General features: G+C 38.7%; 2 protein-coding genes across 3 annotated transcripts in view; both read left to right on the forward strand.

The window, feature by feature from the left end:
- LOC135078700 (mucin-12) overlaps positions 1 to 23,683 on the forward strand; it is a 72,013-nt gene that overhangs the window by 10,072 nt on the left and 38,258 nt on the right. The window contains exon 2 of the mRNA XM_063973247.1: positions 460 to 851. Within this exon, the coding sequence (XP_063829317.1) occupies positions 687 to 851 (165 nt within the window). The 5' untranslated portion in view covers positions 460 to 686. The remainder of the gene's footprint in view (positions 1 to 459; positions 852 to 23,683) is intronic.
- Positions 11,613 to 23,672, forward strand: LOC135078939 (malate dehydrogenase, mitochondrial-like). Of its 2 annotated transcripts, none has more exons than XM_063973540.1 (7): positions 11,613 to 11,993; positions 12,352 to 12,553; positions 15,717 to 15,864; positions 19,123 to 19,308; positions 21,155 to 21,355; positions 21,763 to 21,974; positions 22,964 to 23,672. In XM_063973540.1, the coding sequence occupies exons 1-7, from the start codon at positions 11,726 to 11,728 to the stop codon at positions 23,214 to 23,216; spliced, it is 1,470 nt and encodes a 489-aa protein (XP_063829610.1). In that variant the 5' UTR covers positions 11,613 to 11,725; the 3' UTR covers positions 23,217 to 23,672. The 2 variants fall into 2 exon arrangements, with proteins under 2 accessions (XP_063829610.1, XP_063829611.1); XM_063973541.1 differs by lacking the exon at positions 22,964 to 23,672 and adding an exon at positions 22,400 to 22,729.

Raw genomic sequence — 23,683 nt, forward strand, 5'->3', positions numbered from 1 at the left:
CTGCATTACGTACACTTATTAACCTATTTTTGGCAAAATTACCCAAATTATGCTCATAAATTGTCCTGTTGCTGGAAGATCAGGATAAAGGTACTATTCTTGTCAAGAGGCAGAATAACGTTGAGTCAGTTGCTATTATAAATTTTGTCAATAAGGTTTGGTAGTCATCAATACAGAGACTGAATTTATTATCACAATGATTTCAAAATTAATTCCCTTTGTGAGTAAAGCACTAAATTATTATAATCATTTGTACAATTTAGTGATAAGTTAGCAGTCAGTCTTGGTTTGCAAAATTGATAAAGTATGGACTTTTACGTATAATTTTCAATATGAGACATATTGTGAGTGTCTTGTGTCCTATATTTTTGTATCGATTAAACTACTAGAGATTATTTTTAGCAATTGTAAAAGTAAATAAAGTAATTAAGTTTTTGAAATGTTTCTCTTTTGTTTCAGGTCGAAAATATGGCGGGAAGCTGAAAAGTAGCATGTAAATAATTAGGTCTATTAAAAAGCAATAATCCAATTATTAAATTTAGAAACCCCGTAGCGGTAGACTAATTAAGTGATATTAAGTACGAAATCTTCCAAGCTAGTGCGTTAAGTGTCGTTACTGCGTTCTCGAACGCTATGTCCGTGAGGTGGTTAGGTGTGTTGGGCCGGGTGTAGGTTATGATGTTAAGATGCCGCAGCGCAGTTCGCCGTCGGGGTTGATGCGCCCGTTCGTGGTGTTGGCGCTGCCCGGGATGTATTTGCTGTTCAAGTATAACCAATACCGACAGCAGCAAATGGAGACCGCGCGGCGGCGGGTGACCGAGCGGGAGCTGATGCACCTTAACACCAAGATTGTGAGTCTATGCTACTCTTAAGCTTCAACCACACCAACGCGTGCAGATCGCCATCGCCGGCGCGAAAAAAGGCCACAGGTCGCGCGACTTATGACAGTTCACGCGACCTGTCATTCGATCAGTGTGCTTACCATGAGTTTACGTTAGGTGTGCTCGCTAGCGACTACGTAAAAAAATGACATAAAGTGTATGACATATTGTGCAGCGCCTCTAGCGGCTACTTTCAAGAAATAAAATCTTCATAGAGTTTTTTGACGTATTCGCTAGCGAGCACACCTAACGTAAACTCATGGTAAGCACACTGCACGCGTTGCGTTGGTGTGGTTAAAGCATTACGGGACACGCTTATTAGTTTATTACACACACAATTGAGTTTGAAATTTCGAAAAATTTACTCACACGAAGACTTTACGCCACTTACACAAAAACAAGGATTAAGGCTGGGTTGCACCATCTCACTTTAACAAACGTAAAAATATATCAAACCGATACAAAAACACCGGTTATCTTTAGTTACGGTCAAAGTTAGGTGGTGCAACTCAGCATTAGTTGTCGTCGTTGAAACAATAAATATCAATTAATTATGCTGTATTAATTGATATGTGCGGGACGTATGGTCACGTTAGGTATACAGTATTGTATACCTAACTATCTGCACTTATATGTATAGCGTGGACTGTTCTCATCTACTTTGTGCTCACTATTAACCATGAATAAAAACCTAGGAATATTGCTGCATAATCGGCGAATCCCATGATATATGATTTATTGCTAGCATTGTTAACATATCTACCTAATCTACCTTTAAATGTTAATAACACGTTGTTTACAAGCGTATTTTATATTTGACGAACAAATAGTTAACGGAATTAGATTTTATTTCAGCGTAAAAAAGGGCTAATCAACCTATTAATTCCATATTAGTGACGAGCCATAAAAATAGTCGACATACCTTCAATTAGTGAACTCTAATGCTAATGTGCCTGGTAAGTAGGTACTTAACGCCACAAGTGCCTCAAAATCAAAATCAAAATCAAAATCAAAAAATATTTATTCAGTTTAGACCACAAGTGGCACTTATGAACGTCAATAGAAAATAATAAAAAAAGAAAAGGTAGCCCTTATGGGGCACTTTACATGTCTCCTTATCTTTTGGGCCCTACCAGCGCTTCGAGACAAACATATGGCAAGTGCTGAGAAGAAACGCCGGAACAAACTCAGTCACCACTTATTGCCAGGAATTATCTAACGGTAAGAATAGTCAAATTTAAGTACATCAAATATGTGCAGACTGAACTGACCACGCATCCTTGTCATCAATATAGTCTCGAACCTTGTAGTACCCTTTGGACATAAGGGTATTTTTTATATGTATCTTAAATTTGTTTATTGGCAATTCGACAAGGTTGTGTGGTATTTTGTTAAATATGGTAATACATTTCCCCAAGAATGAATTACCTATCTTATGCAACCTGACCTCAAAATAGTAATGTTGAATATTACCACTTTATAGTTCTTATTATTCATACCGGTGAAGATTACTTTGTAATTACGCCAACGTATGCATAATATGCAATGTCATCAATTTATTATTTAGAGAATATTATCCGTCCGACCCCTCCACCGTTCAAGTATCATCACTATCACCAGGCTTCAAAATTAGAAATGAAATAAAATAAGTGATACAAAAACCAAATAAGTGTCAAAACCAATCTAAATTAAACTCACCATAAATACTTTTACTCGTATACGCATAATAACTTTTCTTGAAAGTGGAAAGTTTTCCAAGAAATGATAACGGTCTAAGTATCCGCGGCCACGCCTTCTAAACAGTATGTCCTTAAGTAAGGTGAATATATTATGTTCTTGCCTTTCCAGCGAGTGAGCAGACTTTCAGACTTGGGTCAAGGTTTAAAGAATGGCGACTCATTTCGTACATAGGTACATTCAACAAATCAATATTATTTACATCAAGTAGGTACTGCAAAATTTTAATACAGAAAGCCATACGGTTAAGTACCTACTTAACGTGGATACAATCCACAAAGATTATGTCAAACTATAGCGGCTGCCCGCGACTTCGTACGCTTGGATCCCGTTTTACCCCCTTAGGGGTGCAGTTTCATAAAATCCTTTCTTAGCGGATGCCTACGTCATTACATCTAGTCAGCCCGATCCGTCCAGTGGTTTGGGCTGTGCGTTGATAGATCACTATGTCAGTCAGTCAGTCACCTTTGAGTTTTATATATTTAGATAGGTATAATCAGGTATATGTATCTATAGATGTATGAAAAAAGCCCTCTGCGTGTTACTTAATGTGTCAGCTTAAATTATAATCCTTTTCAGTTTCTTCCACTTACTCGTCATGTCGTATTAAACTTACCTACTAAGTTTTAGATGTAAGTAACTTGTTTTCGTTTACGAGCGCTTAATTACATTTATTTTATTACTAACCAGCTTAACTAGAACTAAAAGTGGTACTATCTATACTAATATTATAAAGCTGAAGAGTTTGATTGTTTACTTGAACGCGCTAATCTCAGGAACTACCGGTCCGATTTGAAAAATTATTTCAGTGTTAGATAGCCCATTTATCGAGGAAGGCTATATACCATCACGCTACGAGTAATAGGTGCAGAGAAAAAATGAAAAATGTTGCGAAAACGGGTTTGCAAGTCGCGGGCACAGCTAGTCTGTCATATTCGTCTTAAATGCTACGATGTCCAAATCATACTTATTTTTATTTTTAATTCTGTAATGCTTTTTTCTAACTACGAGGGAAGGTCAAGGTTTTCATAAGTAAGTATTTCAGTTTAGTTTTAACATTTAATTTAAATTTGTTTATACCAAGGGCGGTCATGCTTACCATAATAAACATAGCTACAGAAAGGTCACGCTTAGATCTGTTACCTATGTATTTAAAAGGAATACTGCAGCAACACTAATGGACAAAAGTTTAAAAGTCCGCTGGCAAGATCTAGGAAGAAAAAGACTTGAAAAATAATAGCTTTATGTAGTTCGAATGCTGGAAATCTCGCTGGTGTTGTTACATAATCATTCAGGTTGATACTTGTAAAAGTTAACTTTTTTCGCGACAGAGTTGCATCACGCAAATCTTTATTGAGAGTTGCCATTCGCAAAATATGCCCACTAAAACCTCCGCGTCTACCCCCAGGCCCACTATTGGGCTTTAAATCGCAATAAGAGTGAACCTGCTGCCCTTCTTTACAACGAAGCGGCCGTCAAAGGTCGGCTGTATTAGGAAAAATCATCAATCTTGTTGGGAAACATTTTTCACGCTGCCTACATCTATTAGGAAAATGTATTGATGCGTGCTAGCGTTTTGGCAAATCATTTTCTGCTTTAAACTATACCTACACGCTATGGGCAAAAGCCATTTATGTAATAGATTTAAAGAGTAGTAGTACGGTCCATATACATTTATTATACAACTTTTTTTTTAATCCACAACTTATGCCAATCAGGATTTTATTGATGAAAATCTACTTCTTACTCGAAATTAACGGGCTGGAAGACGTAGCGTGGGCAGGCCTCCTACTAGGTGGACCGACGATCTGGTAAAGGTCGCGGGAAGAGCCTGGATGCGGGCAGCGCAGGACCGTTCATTGTGGAAAACCTTGGGGGAGGCCTTTGTCCAGCAGTGGACGTCATTTGGCTGAAACGAACGAACGAACGAACTCGAAATTAAATAATACCCGGTAAATGTACCTACATACATACATACGACGTCACATAAATCAAGGTGAACACTGCGACACCTTGTGTAGTTGTTCTTACAAACCAAAGCTAGTATTCTGATTCAGTGCATACCTACCTACATTAGATTACAGTCAGTTAAGAAAGGCATTTACCATAGAAGTTCTTGGAGTGAAAAGAACATAGGTACCTACATGATTAGCTTCAATCGCCAAGCGAAACTAAAATTGTAGGTAAAAATTATTGTTTTTCATATTATGACATGAAGAAAATTAACAAAATTACCTACCGAAACTACTTTGTCTATTAAAAAATACCTTTACAAATGTTGCTTAAATTGGGAAAACCATTCGTAGTGAGCGAGTTTAAACTTAACTAGGTATCTCTATTTCAGTTTAATTACAGGTATCACCCTCTTAATAGTCTTTTTATGTAAGTCAGCAACGAAAACTTTGAATTGAAACACCAAACATTTTTTCAGTTAGTGTGAAAGCTTGTAAAAATAGCTTCTTCGGCTATGTAGGCGTCAGTTCAGCGTAGGCCAGTCGAACGGGGCGGGTCGGGGCACGCGATTCTACGTACAGCGAGTGGGCATACCCATGAGTCATTACTAGCGAAACACGTGCTAGTGGACGTTAGTGTTAAACCTATTTTAAATCTACTAGCATTGTCCTTTTTAGCGATAAGACCACCTAAAATGTGCTATTTGAACTTACTGTTTTCCATTAGATTGCCATTGGGTATAACTCGAGGTTTTGGGATGTCTTTCCTGAAAAATTCTGCTGCCGTGTTTAGAACATAATTAAGTGTTGCACGAACTTATTTTATCTGTAAGTTACACAAAAGCTCCTGTCTAAGTTATCTTATTTCTTTCTTCTTACATTATATCTTAACATCAAGTAGGTAGAACCACAAAAAAAAAATAGTTACAATTCAATCAATTTCTATACGCCAAGAGTTGACTCGATATGTGGTTATGGATGCAGAGTGATGCGCCAGATGTATAAACTCTTGGCGATATCCTTTGAGGTTGAGAGCCATCTGCGCTCACCTATTGCCCGGTGAAGCTAAGAAAGCCGTCGCACAGTCGATCCGTAAAACAATCTGGCGATATCCAGATGTATAAATGATTGAGTTCTTACTGAGCTAAGTCATAGTATAATTAATAGTACTGCTAAGTACCCATGTCTACGTTAAATTGCTATGGCCCAAAGTTATACGCTATACCCAAATTGCTACCTCACGCTGTCACGCAATTTCCTGCCTTAGCAGACGGATCGAGGGTTTCCTGCTGCGGTCATGATGGATGGCCTGCTTCGATTGTCACCGTCAACTGCCTACTTTACAAAATAAACCTTACTATAACGCTTTACCTTCTATTACCAACCTACATAATAAAAAAGTCATAAAACTCATTTATTTTTGCAAATAGGCTTTTAAAAAGCACTTTTACACGTCCCAGTATTAACCCTACCACTGCTTCGGGACAATAAATGGACCAGTGCTGAGAAGAAGCAGCACAAGAAACTCAGTCACAGTAGCGGCGTAAGGGGGGGGCGGTGGGGGCGGTCCGCCCCGGGTGCCAAGCATCAGGGGGTGACACAAATCGCGCAGATTAGTACTCACTGGCACATCTGCATGGCAAATCTGCGGTCTTTGCATTGATACGGGGTGGTGGGGGGTGCGATTGTCTTTCAATCTTCGAATCGGTAGGTAACCCCAAAATCCTGGGGGGGGGGGGGGGGTGATCGCCCCGGGTGCCAACCCATGCTACGCCGCCACTGCTCAGTCACCACCATGTTACTAATGTTGTACCTATGTACGCTCTTAAGTATTGAGTGGCAGGAAAATCTTTTGCACAGCTATTTCGCTGAGCTGAGACCAGAAGTTTTAACATTTTATCATGCTTAATTAACTAATTGCATTTCATTTTTAATGTTATTTATACATATTGTGTTTAATAATATCTAGTCAGGATCTTTTTGTTAGGCTTATTTACAAACAAACCTAAATATCGGCGTCTATGTTACTTACAATGGAGGTCAGTATTCACGTTGCGTAACGAAATCGTTGGCGAAAGGAAACTTCTTTCTAAAACGGAGTTTTCCTTTGTCGTTGAGGGGCTGCTTGTGTTGCGATATAAAGCTTTATCCATAAATATGACTAGTTTTATTTAAATAACTGTTATTACCTTGCATAAAATTATACTTATCTAGTCTAGGTACCTACTTATATTTTTACATTTTCACGTCTAAATCGTTTAAATAAATAACTAGGTTAGGGAGATGAAAATTCGTCGTAGGAAGAGCGACAAAGGCTTCAAAGCTGAATCCGTCTTTTCTAATTTCTGTTTTACCAAAGCTTGACTGAAGAACGAAGTAGGTACGCGTAGACCCCGTTTTACCCCTCTAAAGTTCATTTCACCTAAGATGATCCGTATGACACTTCAAGGTTATCCATATTACGCATAGGTACTACATACGCAGAATATTTTTGAAAAAATATTTGCATTTTATTAGCAATATAAAAAAATAATAACTACTTGTCTTGAAATATATAGTAAAATCTGAGTCTATTGATTATATTTCGATTAAATACGATGTAAAAATATTTTTTATTTAATGTACCTACGCAATGTGTGAAACGGAATAGATTTAGTGCTGAGGTATTTGATGTATAACAAAATCGATTATTTGTGCGATTCATTAATCGATTGCAGTGAATACTTAGTTATTAAAAACATCACAAAAATCAACTATATTTTTTGATTGTTGACTTTAATAAACGCATTGAAAATAAATTAATAGTTTTTAATTTAAAGAAACAGAACCAGTACTTTTTAGGAATCGTTTTTTTTAACACGAAGTCCATGGAATTTGAATATTATCAATAAAAAATTGTTATTATTATTATTATTATTTATTATTTATTGACAAAGATCTACCAACAACACAACTTTACATAAACAAGTAATGCATGCAATGATGTTACATTGTTACAATAATTGTAATTTAAAAAAACATGTTTTTTGTTAAATAACACCTATACAAAATATTTCTCTAAAAGTAGGTTTTACTAACTCTTAGAAAAAAATCGATAGATAAATCGCTATGGTTTAGTTATGTGACATCTCTTTAACTTTCAAACTCGAAACGTCATACGAATCATCTTAGGTGAAAAAGGGAAGGGTGGAGTTTCGTAAAATCCGTTCTTAGTGAGCACCTAAGCTCTAAACTAAAGGAACCCCCACTTGTAGTTTCTGAGATTTCGTGATGAGTGAGTGAGTCAGTCAATAGTGACAAAAAGTGACCTTTTGCTTTTATAGATATAGATGACGAATCACGATTAATCCGATATCGCAGCCAACCACAAACCGCCAATGTCGTACCTACTACGAGTACACCCTGTATACCCTGAACAGAGCGAACTCAGCTCAACTCCGTAATTGCCTCTCTCGTATTATTCGCAAAATGAAACCTTTCCGCGGGAGGTCAGCTAGAAATGCCACACAGACATTTTGCTGACGTTTTTTACGCGTAAATTAAAGGGCGACCGCGTTTATTTGATTTTAAAAACAATGTTCTTGATGCTTTATGAGGGTTTTCGTATCACAAAAACTGCGTGGATGGATTCTCTATTTACCTATGTAAAAGGAGTTCGTTATTATCACACACACTCGGGCCAGTAGAACATTGTCACATCAGCATCTGAGCACATTTTCCTAGTCAGATCTGTAATGACATTGCTATAGCTATACCTATCTGATGCCTACTCCAGTGGTGCTATTACCAGTATGAATATTTATTCTTTTTTTATTTGTAAATCTTAAAAAATCTCCATATAAATACTTGTGGCGACATCTATCAACACGCCACTACAGTCATCAACCGACAGATGGCGCTGACACCTACCTTACTATGGCACACGCCACCGCGCCTACAAACCTGCATCGCGGTGACAAAGTTTTTTTCCTAACTAAGTATAAATAGAAAACTGAGATGATAATAATTGGACCTTGGTCCCCGAGCACAGCACCCGCTCGGAAGGAGCTTCCTTATCGTGGATGGTCCTCAAATCCCACATACTCATGGCGATTGTCCCATGTTATATTCTTGACTTTCTTCCCTGTGTTCCACATGAGCAACAAACATTTTAAAATGTTTAAATATCTCACTAATATCATTAATAACACAAGTGATAACATATTTTGTTCCCCCTTTTTACTGGACCTCATTTTGTCGAATACATACATGTGAATCACTTCTAGAATATTTGACGCTTTTATTACGACACAGATTTTTTCAAGTTATTTATAATTTTCAAATATACACAGATTCTATAGGAGATCTTTTAACCTCCGCACAAACATTGCATTCTTCGTTACTTAAATTGAACTCAGTTGGCAGTCCAGTGGGTCTAGACAAAGTGCAAATTATAATCGCAAACCAGTCGAAAAGTGGTCGAAAAGCCCCTTTTTTGTATGGAGTTTTGACGGATTCGATTTTCGATTCGATCAACAAGTGCGTTTTGTCTAGGGGGGCAGTTAAACATTTTGGTCCTAGACAATACGTCATAAAGATTGACATTAATGTGGCCAAGAAGTCGGTGCAACTTTTGTTCATTATTCGTCGTTCTGACTGACGGCATGATTATTTTGGGCCCAGGAAGGTCTAAGGTCATTCCTTCTTCCATATTTTCTTCCAATGATTTTGACTTTCTGTTTAATGAACTTCCTGCAGCTTCGCCGTTTCGGGTCGGGTTGGTTTTTGTAGTAGTATAATTTATTTTACAAGTTTGAGCTGTTTGCACATGCAATGTAGGTAGGTAGGTACTAGATACTATTAATTGCCCAACAAATATAAATTGTACGTTTTTTTTTAAATACGGTGGACAATTTGTGTTTTATGTTTCGTTTCTATACCTATAGCATTTGATTGTTGTACACATCTTCTTAATTTCCTAGGAAATTCATAAACTTGCGGATCTTGCTATCTTCCGTTGCTAGCTCCGACTAATTCTCATTTTAAAGGTCAACCATTACGATAATAAAGTCAAGTTTTATCTTCCAAAGGCATCCCTTTCCGAAGCTAACCGGAAACAGGCCAATACAGACGAGAGTTGTCTATAAATACGGCAGAGTCAAGGCAATACGTTGCCCGCGCTTTCGCTCTCGCTTCGATCTGTTGTGACAGAGACGTTTAGTGACGCCAACGATAGTTGGGATCGGGACAGCGTTCGTATAGATGACCCACGCTGAACTGTCCCACCAAACTCAATGACAGGGGGGCGCTACCATCGTTCAACTATATGGTTTCCAACATGGCAAAAATCGGAACCAGCGATCCGGTATTGACGGTGGCGCCCCACTGTCAATGTCATGCATAGGACAGTTCAGTATTTTGGAACTATAAATGCAATCCCGATGACGTAACAAAAGGGTCGCCAAGTCCGATTATCGCGTCAATAAAGAAAATGTATTTTTCTAACGGAATCCAAAGCGGATATGGGAAGTCTCATTCTGATAAGACACTAAGGTCTTTATTGCAGAACGCAGTTCAAAACTCGATTCAATCTGACACAAAGCTTGAGGCTTTGGATTGGTCAAATTTTAATATCTAGACTCGCTCTCGCTTCGATCTGTTGTGACAGAGACGTTTAGTGACGCCAATGATAGTTGGGATCGGGACAGCGCTCGTAAATGCAATCCCGATGACGTAACAAAAGGGTCGCCAAGTCCGATTATCGCGTCAATAAAGAAAATGTATTTTTCTAACGGAATCCAAAGCGGATATGGGAAGTCTCATTCTGATAAGACACTAAGGTCTTTATTGCAGAACGCAGTTCAAAACTCGATTCAATCTGACACAAAGCTTGAGGCTTTGGATTGGTCAAATTTTAATATCTAGACTCGCTCTCGCTTCGATCTGTTGTGACAGAGACGTTTAGTGACGCCAATGATAGTTGGGATCGGGACAGCGCTCGTAAATGCAATCCCGATGACGTAACAAAAGGGTCGCCAAGTCCGATTATCGCGTCAATAAAGAAAATGTATTTTTGTAACGGAATCCTAAGCGGAAGTATCTCATTCTGATAGGACCCTCAAACAAAGATTGAAGATTTAGATTAGTTGAATTCTCATCTAGCTAGACTAATCACAAGACTGAATTTGATTATACTGTTTTACAAGGTTTTTTGTAATACAGTCATTAGCCACTAGAGTACTACTAACTTATGGCTCTATAGCCCTAGCTTGATCTTTGTTCTGCTCGACAATAGATAAATGATTATAAATGTGTGAAGGTTAATGTGGAAGGGTAATATTTCCCTCAAAACAGCGTACAGCTGTACAGCTCTTAACTACTTGGAATTGTGTTATACTTTTGTCCCAATAAAGCATTTAACTCAAAGATTCGTCCCTATTGAAATCTGCGTTGCAGGCAGCACTAGGCCTGCTATAAATATGCAGGCTTTGTTCGGACGGCTAACTTAATTAACAGCTGCATGCCATCGCGAGGAGGCTTATTGGGGCGGAAGTAGGCTTTTTACGACTTTTTATTTCATTTACTTACGTGGATAGTTGATTGACTAGACTTCGCACAAAAAATAGCTGCAGCTTTATTACCGCCTTTGCTGAAGAATCTATCTCATACTCAATTGGATAGACCATTTTTTTATTTAAGGGTCTACTTTAGCTTTTTTATGGAACAGTTGGTTACAATACAAAATATTTATTTGAGACCTTGAAAACCAGTGTGTCTTCGAGATATCGACGTATCCAGTATGAAGCTATCTTTGTGCTTTATTGTGTTATTGCCGTCTACTGCCCCCTTAGACAAAACGCACTTTTTGATCGAATCGAAAATCGAATCCGTCAAAACTCCATACAAAAAAGGGGCTTTGCGACCACTTTTCGACTGGTTTGCGATTATAATTTGCACTTTGTCTAGACCCACAGCCCTTGTTTTGGACAAAAAGTATATTACTGCTGTCCTAAAAATCTTGATCCTGGCACATAATAAATTTTTACTTCTGAAAGACACAAAAAGAAAACAATCAAAAATGTCAAAATTTTTAATCACAACAGCAACAAGATTCACCAAATTTTAATAAATAACAATAAATGAAATAAAAATACACAAGAATAAATACAAAAAGAGATGCAACCCTCAAGTATGCTTTTGAAGTCAAAATACATCTGGTCCGGTTTCGTCGGTTCATCGAAGACTTTGAATAATTTGAGCCAAGCTTTGTTCGTCCGATGGTATGCGAAGAAGTCCGGCGATGAGTGCAGAAGAGGCATTGTGGATATTCCACCAGACGTAGACCCAGACTGTCCACAGCCCTGTGAAAGGAGGAAAAAGAAGAAGGAGGGGATACTGCATAAGATCAAACTGAGGGTCATTGAAGGCGGCACCAATTTTGGGAGTAAGCTGTTCATCTGTTCTGTTCGATTGACTCCTGTCACATAAAAAAAAACTCTCTTTGTGATTTAGTTACCTATCCATTTTTATCGCGCAATGATGGGGTCCACCCTGGGTGCCAAGCATCAGGGGGTGACACAAGTCGCGCAGATTAGTACTCACTGGCGCATCTGCATGGCAAGTCTGCGGTCTATGTCATGATACTGAGTGCGTGCGATTGTCTTTCAATCTTCAAATCGGTAGGTAACCCTAAAATCGTGGGGGGTACCAGGGGGTGCCTCCTTAGGACTTATGACTTGATCGCCCGGGTGCCAACACATGCTACGCCGCCACTGAATCATCACCTCCTCCTACACCTACAGCGCCCTTTCGCCGCGTGCAATGCAAGTCGAAGGTGTGCAAAGAGGAGCAAGTGCCAGAACCGAAGGCGCTGCCACCACCCAAGAAGAAGGTGCCTCCGATGCCGGCGCCTCGCCCTGGCGTGCAGGTATCGGTGCTTGGCGCCGACACCTCCATCGGCCAGTACGTCGCACTCCTGCTCAAGCAGTGCCCTTGTATCAAGAAGTAAGCCAATTTATTGATCAATCTCAAAATTCTGTATTGTGAAAACCTTCCTGATCTCTTTTTGTCTTGTCATCGCGTGGGCTTTAACAAAACTACTGCCATATTTCATGGCCAGATAAATAGAATCTAAATCAATTTCAGTAGATGACGCTGGAAATTCCAAATGTCACAATCCTTATTTTCTTGTCTCAAAGTTACAAAGGGTATTTTCGTGTAACTTTGTACGATATGCACAAAACTGTTTGGTTTTACGACATATGAAATCCACGTCTATCTTTACGGGATATTGAAGCAATCATTGCAACCTAATTAATAAAAGATTAACGTAACATTCACCTTCCAAGTTTACGTAACTGCAAACAAACACCATACCAGAAAACCAATCCAACTTCGATTTTCCCTTATAGATTTGTAGAAATTCTGCTCTGAAATTGGCAAATATTCCCGTCCCCGGGGTTTCGTGACGTAGTTTACGTAGGGCGACGTCGGTCAGCGAACCGAACTGCGATACGGCTCATGAAATCGCCAATCCGACGCCCCACGGGGACCTTTCGTCTCTCTAACGTCGACACATGTTGACACACTGCTCTGAGGTTTCTGGGCAGAGTAATGAGTTTGTTTTTTCGAAAATAGTGACTTGAATATTTTATGCAAATTATTTACAAATCTTCCCTTTCTTCTTCTATAAATGAATCCATGGTTTCTTCTCGTAAGTTGAGAACAACTTTACCAGTTTCATTTTTTTATCTTTTTCCTGCTTTTTGGGATTCTTGCGGAAAGAAAAATAAGGAAAATTGCACAGAAAATTGGATAATTTTAGAAAACTTAACGAATAGTTTGATGAAAGTGAATAAACTGACAAATTGGAGGACTTTGGCACAGAATAAGTAATTTGCAAACGATTTTCATACGTAGGTAATGAAGTCGCGGGGACTGATTATGTAATAGGAAATCTATTTGTGCCAAGATCAACTAAAATCAAATATTTTACCAAATCGGTATCCACTCAGCTAAAATCCACAAAATGTTACAAGTCATTTTGTCTATTTTAGTAGCGCTAAAATGCGTAAAGCCCCGCTAAAGGTCGTTTCCTATGATATTTGCGTGTTGGCATTTCACGCAGCCGTGGAGGCGTTTAGTGTGTCGCGTAACACGGGCTATGATTCCGAGTCCCGCGGGACTCTCCGGCAAAAGTTTTTATGGCTGACTTGATAGATAATAAATAGATGAACATACAATAAGACTTGTAAAGTAAATATTACAGCCTAACGTATTTTATATCAATATCAATAACCTGATTGATATTGATATAAAATACGTTAGGCTGTAATTGAAAATAGTTTAATCAAACATCGTTTACTTAGACTAACTCTAACTTTTGCAGATGACGACAATATCTCATTTGAGATATTAAAAGATTATGAAATCAAAAATGTAGCAAAAGTATCGGCGCAAAACAATACGAACTTATTCCGTTCGCCTAGACGGAAATTAGACTCTAAAGTTTGTAATAAGCGAATACATAAACTTTATCGCACAATGAAAAAGCTTCATAAAAACAACTTAATCACGGTATTTTTCATGCGTTCGCACCAAAATACACTTAGTTTACAGTTCACGTCACTTCGTTACGGTATAAACCGTAATAACGGCTCGTAGATTCTGTTAAAAAGAGTATTGCTTGATTTATTTTCGTAAAACTCATTTATTTCTGCAAATAGGCTTTAAAAAAGCACTTTTACACATCCCAATATTCACCCTAACACTGCTTCAGGACAATAAGTAAATGGGCCAGTTCTGAGAAGAAGCAGCGCAAGAAACTCAGTCACTATTGTCAGCCCCCTAAGTAACCAGTTACTATACTTACGAGCAAAAGTATGGAATCACCCCCTTGTCTTTTGTTCCGTGTGATCTTAAGAACTGAATGACTATTTAAGTATCTATGGTATCAATTTAAAGTTTATAATATTGCCTTTAAAATGGTACCATTTTTATTTATCTTCTATTAGTCATTTCGTTCTTATGATCGCTCGAAACAAATAGGGTGATTCTATATTTTTGCTCGCGAGTGTAGTTTAATGTTTTAAGTACATAATCAATTACTGTGTAATCTTGCATTCGGAAGGCACACACATCAAAATTTAAGAGCTCCTCAGACATGTCGTTATATGGATCATTCGGGCGAACGCAATAAAAGCGAACCTTTACGGCCGCTACTGGCCTCGCTTCACTATTTTATGGACAGAAAAATGAATATACATTGCACCCGCCTAAATAATAGTTGGATCTTTGATTCAATATCTCAAGACACTCCTGGCTTGTATTCACTTGTTCAGTCGTTAAGTATAGCTCCCCTTGATTGAAAACTTTGTAAAGATGCATTGATTCCATGAGAAAAAGCGGAGATCGTACTCATTGGTGTTCCTTGGCTAGTTCCTTGGAAGGATAACGTCCAATAGTCCACTGCTTTGGCTAAAACGATGAGTAACTGTAGGCTTTTCTAGCGTCTGAGCTGCATCTGGATTCTAAGCCTCCATTTTCTCCTCTCTTCTAAGACAAAACGTCTCATTTTTCATCCACTGACCCTTATTATTTAGTTAAGATATACTTCTGAAAACAACTACCCAAAATCCAATCTGGTTAACTTAAAAAAACTCAAGGAAGACTCGGGAGAGGTCGATTCCCAAGTGAATGTTATTAATGGCACTAATAAAGGCGGCGGAACGAATCCAATAAAAAGTCCATAAGCTCAAATTAGAATACCTCTGGCAATCTGATTTGAGGCTCTCTTTTCTTAAAGCTCTGCGTAATAAGCAAAATTTCTATTAAAATATATTTATTTCAATTCAACCAATTATGAGTGGGCTTTTTGCTAAAAGAAAGACGCTCGTATTCACAAACGATGCTTGTGAAGCAGCAAATCGAACGCACAGCGTTGAATAGTGCTCTGTGATGTTCGTGTGTGACCCTGTGCGTCTACGCGCACTGTGAGACATAGTAATGTTTGTGAATACGGACGAGAAAATAAGAGATATACTTAGTGTTATTTATTCATTTTTCCATTTTAGCAGTTTTTCATTAGACAAAAGCTCAATCATCTTCAGTTTAGTTTCTTCTTTATTTGCTTGCTTTTTAAGTTCATTTTTGGTTGCAACCATTCCAGGTTACGCTTATACGAAGCCAAGGAGACCCGAGGCTCTGAGTGCAGTCGCGACCTGTGCAAGGTGGTGCAGGATCTGCAGCACATCGACACCAACTGCCTGGTCCAGGCATTCAGCTGCGCTTGCTTCGAACTAGAAAGATGCTTGCAGGTGTGGCCTCACTTTGTTATGAAACACACTTCCATGGAACAACTATCATGTCGACGGTCTACCCAATTTTTCACACTTGAAGGAGTTATAAGATTGGAAACTCTCGCGTTGCATTACAATGAAATTAGCGATTGACGGGTTTGTCTAAATAACTAAAGGAACAAGGAACCCAAGCCTTACTTTGTGGTGTCAACACCAATGTTTTGGTGCGTACGTTTCTAGATAGTTTAGTGGTGGAAAATTGCGTTTTTGGCTGATACGGTTTTTACGTTCTAGAGTCGTTATCTTACATTTTTTTAATATTCCATGTCGTTTTTTCGTAGCATCTTTAAATAATAGAATAGACTTAAAGAAATACGTAGAAGGTTAACGAGCGAGTTTTTTTGCGAGCGGTAACAAATCAATAGAAACGTGTAAGGGCATCCTGTTATGTGATCAGCTGATTTCTATTCGACCCAGCACTATCCACTTTTAGAGACGGCCACTAGAATCTTAATGTAGTGGGTAGCTGGAAATAGTTGCCTAGGCACTTTCTCAAGATCCTGGAGCCCCGTTGAGAATACACCATCACTGTTATTAATCTTTCTTACGACCAATTTCAGTTTGACATGATAGATCCTTAACCGAAAGGTTAGGTACTTTGATAAGATAGTTTAAGTTATAAAACTAGTTATTTATTTCCTAGTTACTTATAGTCTATCCAATATAGCTTGATTAGAATGACAGCTGCCATCAAAAGTAACGACATAACTTTGTAGTAGCGATCAATGAGAGCTAAATATTGGCGGACAAGAAATAATTCACGTCTGACCTACAAACAATATTTTCGACGACAGTGCTTCCAATAAAAATGTTAATTTCGTGTAAATGCAGCGTTAAATTACACCAATAAGTAGTAATTCGAAATTATAAAAATCAAGCTAGAGTATTAACGACGTCTCTACAAGGTTATCTCGAGTTACAAAAATGTTAGTGTTGGGACATATCGACAAATGTCATATTAAATTTAAACTAATTTTTTAACATATTTAACAAATTTTTTTTTCTAACTAATTTTTTAACATATTTAAGTCAAGTTTACGTTTTTCTAAATGTTCACTATTAAAAACCAAAAAACATTTCATTCTTAAATAATCAAACATCGGAAATCAATCACCAGTAATTTTTTGGGTATTCATAGCACCGTTGCTCTAGAAGAGATGCCCACCGCCCTCTAGCGAGAGGAAAAAACCACTGAAGAACACTGATGATAATGACTACGACTTAGGTTGTACACCCTTGACATGAATTTTAAATTTTACTGTCTTTAAATTTAAATCATAATTGTCATTTTTATGAATAAAGATATGAAGAAAAATTGGGTGCATTTTTTTATATCATTTTTTCGAAAACTTATCGATACATCTATGTGAGCCGTACGAAACATACACAGCACTAGTCACATTCGTTTGACAGCCGTCATTCTAATCAAGCTATATTGGATAGACTATAGATCAGTGCAGTTTTTTCAAAATCCGTTAAAAAATGTTGACTCTTAGAGTAGGCGCACACCGTTTTGATTTTTAGTTGGCCGATAGTTGTGCCCGATTTTAAATTTTGTATGAAGAAGAAAGATTTGTATGAAGAATCGGCCAAATCGAATCGGCGTAGTGTGCGCACTCCCATACATGCCCATACTGATCAACTGCCCGACTAAACTGTCGGCCGACGAAAAATCAACGGTGTGCGCCTACTCTTATAATAATTATCATTGAATCTACATAGCTTGATCAAGACAAGATCCGTTTCTTCAAAGTAAATAGATTTGTTCTACTTTCAATATTCAGCTTGCCAATTGATGCAAACTTACTGAACCGGTATAAAGCTATCAGCCTCAGGTTTGATGACATTACGGCGTCTCAGCTAACTAACTCTCGCTTGCAACAGTGTCAAACTCGGCGGAAACTTGCTCCAAAGCTGCCTTTGAGCAAGGCTTGCCTTTGATACCACATTAGCAATGATTAGAACTAGAACTTTCCGCGAGCACTGTTAACCTCATTGCGAATATTAGCCTATTGAATTTCTTGGAGCACTTCAGGGTTTTAACGATCGCTGGGAATGGGATTAATGTGTTATTATAAGTCTAGCGCTTGAGGTATGGGACCGGCACGGGAGGGTGTTTTTGTAACGTGAAATGTCAGCGAGACTTCAGATTTAATGATCTGTCACGTCATAATATATCAATGTTACCTTTCCCGTGCCTCCCCTATACCACAAACATTGACTGAGTTTAACCGCTAGACCTATAGTAGCCGATATTTAGGTTTTTGATTTGCTGACGCGTGCTTGACGCATTGGTTCGCATGTCAAAAAGTTAAAAGTAAACCTTTATCAACTAGATTACATTGTTGTTGTCAGATCCTCACGCTCTGTCTAGGTAATGTCGACTCTCCCAACTTATTTGTTGTAGGATATCGATATGAGCACATTATACACGTGTTGACATTTACGAGCCATGGTTTGTGTAATAAACCCATAAAAACCCTCACAATCTACTCAAGAATTCGCGTAAACTAACAATGCCGGTCAGACTACGGTGGCGCCAATCTGTCTTGTGAGAGACAATAAATTCAAGTCTGTTGTCAGTGCGTGTGTGGTATTGTGTAACAAGGATAAACTGTATTACGCTGTAGCAATCTGCGGATTTTTAGACTAGAAATCCTATGCACAAGATAAGATAGGAGGCGTATTTCGTTTCGTAAAGTCATTTTTTTTTTCTATTTTGTTGTGCTTGAATCGAGTCTGTCCGTTCGCTAGACGTTATTCTGTTCTATTCTTTCGTTTCTTACGACACCATGTTATTGTATAATGCTGTTGGATCAGTAGTAGGCTTCATAAACGTTAATCGCGACATTTTATAGATTTTGTCTAAAGCCCACACGTTTGTCTAAGGCCCAGAACAGACGGTGAAACGCAACTGCAACGAAACTGCAACTGCTAGTTACTTTTGAGTTGCATCTAAGTTTCTGCCATAGCGTCCGTTGAGAGACCACACATGACGCGACCAGTTTGAAACTTTCAGTTTCAGTTTCATTCATCAGAATCATCAGAAAGTTGCAGTTTCGTTGCAGTTGCGTTTCACCGTCTGATCTGGGCCTAAACTCGTCAATATGATTTTATCATGACGCGCATCCTATGTAGACCACAGCTCATTATTAGGTTAATCATCATCAGGACCTTGTGAATTACTGACCTGAACAACCACCTCTTTCTTACCAGAACAGTGACATAGTTCTGATCCTGGAGAGCGGCTACATAAACGTGGACATGCCGTTCGACAAGCGGTTCTGCTACCAGGCGCCCATAGTGAAGAAGTACACTGACGCGATCGCCACCGAGTGCCCGAAGGCCTTCGTGATCGTGTGTGCCACGCCTATTGACTGCATGGTGCCTTTGGTCGCTGAGGTATACTGGACACTTCTAAGCGGCTATTAATTTGTGCAGTGACTTTAAGATTTAGCGACGTGTATGCCGCAACAGGGCGCATTATGATGTGAACTTATCGCTATAAATTCATACACAATTCTTGATCCTTTAGTAGTTACTTTGCCAGGTGTCCCAATTTGCGTAGTATATCGTGATTTTCTGAGGATTACCTCAGAAAATCACGATATAACCATTAGGTTACACAATATGTCAATTCACCCTTGATCCGCGCGTTAATAACCTTATTTTTTATTAATCTTTAGCCTATACTTAATTGACACACTGGGCCTAGCCATGCTACTGGAAATAAATTGTCAAACTATTCAAAACTACTCTGCTATTACAAGTTGCAAAACAATCAAAATCTTCAGGTTACCTACCTTACTTTGAGGTACGAGTAGTAACTGTTTGTTTTCGTCTAGAGCCTATGTCATATTATAATGATCCCAGAGGAAAACTGTTTACTAACTACAGGAGTATCGCACACAATATGTATAAAATCCTTAACGATCTTAATTATTACTTCTATCAAACACAACGCTTATGGTTTTATGCGCGTCATTAATTCCTTGAATGGATAATAAATTATGACTGTGACTACTTCAATTAAATTACGGTGAGGGTAGTATAATTTCAGGTTAGAGCCGTTAATCAATGAAACGCCGTGTGATTAAATGTTAAATGCTCCACTTTAAGTCATTTATAAATCTAGGACAATAACCTAGAATCTGTTTCCTTGGTTTAGAAAATTAATTACTGAAAAAACATTTCATATCTAGAACATCTAGGTAATGGCTAAAATAGTAACATTTTAAACACCATTACCTACATCAGTAAAGAAAGATATTATAAAGAAACATTCATTAAAATCTGTACAAGACCTCGTAAACAAGGAGCCGAATTTTGACGTTAATATTATTAATGCTGTTATTGCCACTTTATTGCACGTTCTGAGTCTGAGGGAAATGAGTTAAGTAATCAATTTCAGGACCTGTGACTTAACTTTCAAAAACACGCGTACGGAAAAGGGGGTTTGTTATTGTTACGGGCAGACGATTTACAATCCCTTATTGAGACAGTTCTACTCAGAACAAGTCCCGGCCTGAGTGATAAATATTTTACATGTTCCCCTGGGGACGCACTGGCAATCTCGACAAAATTACTTTATTTCGGACGCGAGCCCTTTATGCTATCTCAACAATTCGTCGGAGCCCTGAGTAGGAACTTAAATCGTTCGTGTTTTAGGTCCATGATACAATTGGTTATGACATATTTCGATAAAATCATCCAATTTTAAAGATTATTCAAAGTGAGACTATATTTTGTTAGTTCTACTGTAGGGATCAATTCGCTTGACATACAGATAAACGTGGGAATGAATTCTGACTGAAATCTGTTATTTATAAGAACTGCTGAATAATTTGTTACAGCTTCAAATTCTACTTCTATGTTATGAAAGAAAGCAGAACAAAATACTTCACAAGAATTTTTCTTGCTCATTCATTACCTAAAACCTTTGATGCCATTAAAATTGGGTTAGTAGAGTAGTGATGTTGCGTAATGGATCCAATTTGGCCACGTAATTTGGTGTTAGTTTTTCCATCTCGGTAATTCGGTCAACTTAGCTCGTTATGGGGCGCGCAAAAAGTGGCGCTCCGAACAGCAAACTGATTACCTCTGTAGCCGTAATCGCTGTACAGTTTAGGTATTTGTATCGCCCATCATCGTCATTTCATTTTTGTGAAGTTCAATTTAAATAATTAACCAAATCCCTCGGCTCGTTATTAGTACGCTCTCAATAGCACCATTTCAACCTGATCCACAGACTCTAAAGGAGACGGGCTGGTACGACCCTCGAAAGGTGTTAGGATCGCTCGCAGTGCCCGAGATGCGCGCAAGCACCCTGGCTGCGCGCGCGCTATGTCTCGAACCTCGATACACCAGGGTTCCTTGCGTTGGCGGCACGGAAGGCGAATCTTTAGTACCGCTGTTCTCCAAAGCTGTAGAGTACTTCGACTTCGCAAAGGTAAACCTTTTCCTATTGCCACGAAGCCAGACAAAGACAATTGAATCGCTAAATCCGTCAAATTGGTTTGGATTATTTGGGAAATCCCATTCGAATCCTTAGAGGCGTAGCAATAGTTGGACTATGAAATGCCTCGTGTCTCGGATTTGATTTTAGCGATCCACGTTAAACAAGATAACATCATTGCTAATTACATAAATACCAACAAAATGTACCTACATGAATATCGTATGTTTAACTTCGGGATAGGTACAAAACTAATTTGGTCTTCAGCCTTCAGTTGATAAGCAGTAGCAAGTCTACGACCATCATTTAGCAAAAATTGTGCTCTAACCCTGATTCTGACCCTCCAATCACATTGCGTCGTGTCATGATGACGTTGATCCTACCCATCCTTCTCTCCCCAGCATAACGCTGAGATGATGACAGAAGCGGTGCGCAGTGCCCCAACTGCTGTAGCGCGATCAGATGGCGTGTGCAACCGTGCGGCGGACCTAAGCGAGGCGCATGCGCTGGCCGGACTCGTCACGAAGGTTGCGTGGGCGCTGCTGTGTAAAGACGTGCCAAGGGTCACGGGTTTCGTTGAAACGGACGCTGGGCAGGTCATTTCTCCGGCCAGGTGAAGATCTTATTTCATTATATCGTTAGATACGAACCTCTGCTTTAATTATTAGGTCTTTAGCATACTGCCACGTAGTTACCGGGTAATTAGTTCATGAAAAAACATTTATGAGCACTTTTATTGATATCTCTGAAAAACTAAACAGATTGATGCATCATTTCGATAGCTGCAATCAGTCCTTTTATACTGAAAGTTTTCTAAGAACATAATAGTTGTCTATTGATAACAAACCTCTTTAGTAAACAATCTATGCAATTTATATTTACATAAAGTTGGTAACCGTCTAAATCCATTGCTATTTCAAAGTGTTTCTATTCTCGTACCAAAGTTCCGCGTTGTGTTCTGTGGTCGCGTGACCGAAGTCTTGAAACAAGTCGAAGTACGCCGTTGGCGAAGAAAATAAAACGCTCTTCTGCCTGCAGATACATCGCGAACACTGTGGAGCTCGGTGGGGCTGGAATAGCGAGGAACTTAGGGCTTCCAAAGATGAACGACGATGAGACTACCCTAGTGAATCTCGCCCTACACGATCTGTGCGAGAAACAAAAGATGTCGGTCGACTGGCACTGCAAGTACTGCAGTTCCTCCGGCAGACTGGACGCCTGCCAATTCCAGTTCTTCACGCCCCACACTTCCCATCGGTTTGACGACTGCGCGTATGCCAACTTATAATTTAATGCCGTGTTTGTAGTGTGTTATAAAATTTCTGAGTGCGATTTTGTTAAAATGTCTTATTACTTTTGGATGCAATACAATGTTACTTTGTAATTTCCTTGTTTCATTTACTTTTGTAATTACGCAACTTACCTATAATAAAGCCTTAGGTAGAGGAGCAGTTGAAAAAACTTTATCAGTGGGTTCAGAATACATTTTGCTCTTTACATAGCGTATAGTTTCTAGAGGCCAATCATAATGACAATAACTAATAGACACGTGTAGCTCAATATCAAAATCATGTTAAAACAATTCATTTGTCTCCAAATCAGATACCTCGCCATCGATATGCTGCTGAACAACAACGGCATCTGCAAGAAATTCGACTTCCCCTTCATGAGTAATCTAGAACGGGACCTGATGGACATAGCCCTAGCCCGCATTGCGTATAACGTGGACATGGCCCAATGCTGGCACACTGCGTACCTGAACGATGAGATCAGCAAGTTCGCAGTCAAGAAGTACTGGTTCCACCCGAAGCATTACGACCGTGTGGAAGGGTGTAATGTACACTTGACCGTGTAGTAGTATGACGTCACATCAAGCTAAACGTGTAATGTAGTTGTAAAGGGTTTTGCAACGAGAATGTACAGTCTGATGTGTGTCGAATCTACCTTTGAGATTGAAAGTTCCTGTCTAGGGATTTAATTCTGGATGCATTAAAAATGAAAGAAGGCCCAGAAGTTTACGGGGTTGTGTCTCATTACTGAGTACAAAGTCTGTAATTGGACACAAGAGCTCGATTCTACTGTAGGTCAGTAGTCACTAGGTCGGTCAATGTGTCACCTTAAAAGTTACTATTATGTATTCAAATAATAAGACCGAAAATACAATACAAAAATATACTTTCTTGGAACATTTGTCTTGCTTTGTACAATATTTTGTAACTAGGTGATGATTGTTGCTGTAAAAAACGTTTTGTAAAAAAATACCAAAAAAATGTAAAGCTATAAAATGAAATAAAAAATACTTATTGATAAAGATTCTGTTTT

The sequence above is a fragment of the Ostrinia nubilalis genome, chromosome 15 (genome assembly GCF_963855985.1).
Source record: "Ostrinia nubilalis chromosome 15, ilOstNubi1.1, whole genome shotgun sequence".
In the NCBI taxonomy this organism is placed as follows: Eukaryota; Metazoa; Arthropoda; class Insecta; order Lepidoptera; family Crambidae; genus Ostrinia; species Ostrinia nubilalis.

Coding starts and splice junctions, on each gene's coding strand:
- LOC135078939 (XM_063973540.1), top strand. CDS start 11,726: ATGCAACCCTCAAGTATGCTTTTGAAGTCAAAATACATCTGGTCCGGT. Junction 11,994..12,351: donor AGGCGGCACCAATTTTGGGA/GTAAGCTGTTCA, acceptor CTACACCTACAG/CGCCCTTTCGCCGCGTGCAA. Junction 12,554..15,716: donor CAGTGCCCTTGTATCAAGAA/GTAAGCCAATTT, acceptor CAACCATTCCAG/GTTACGCTTATACGAAGCCA.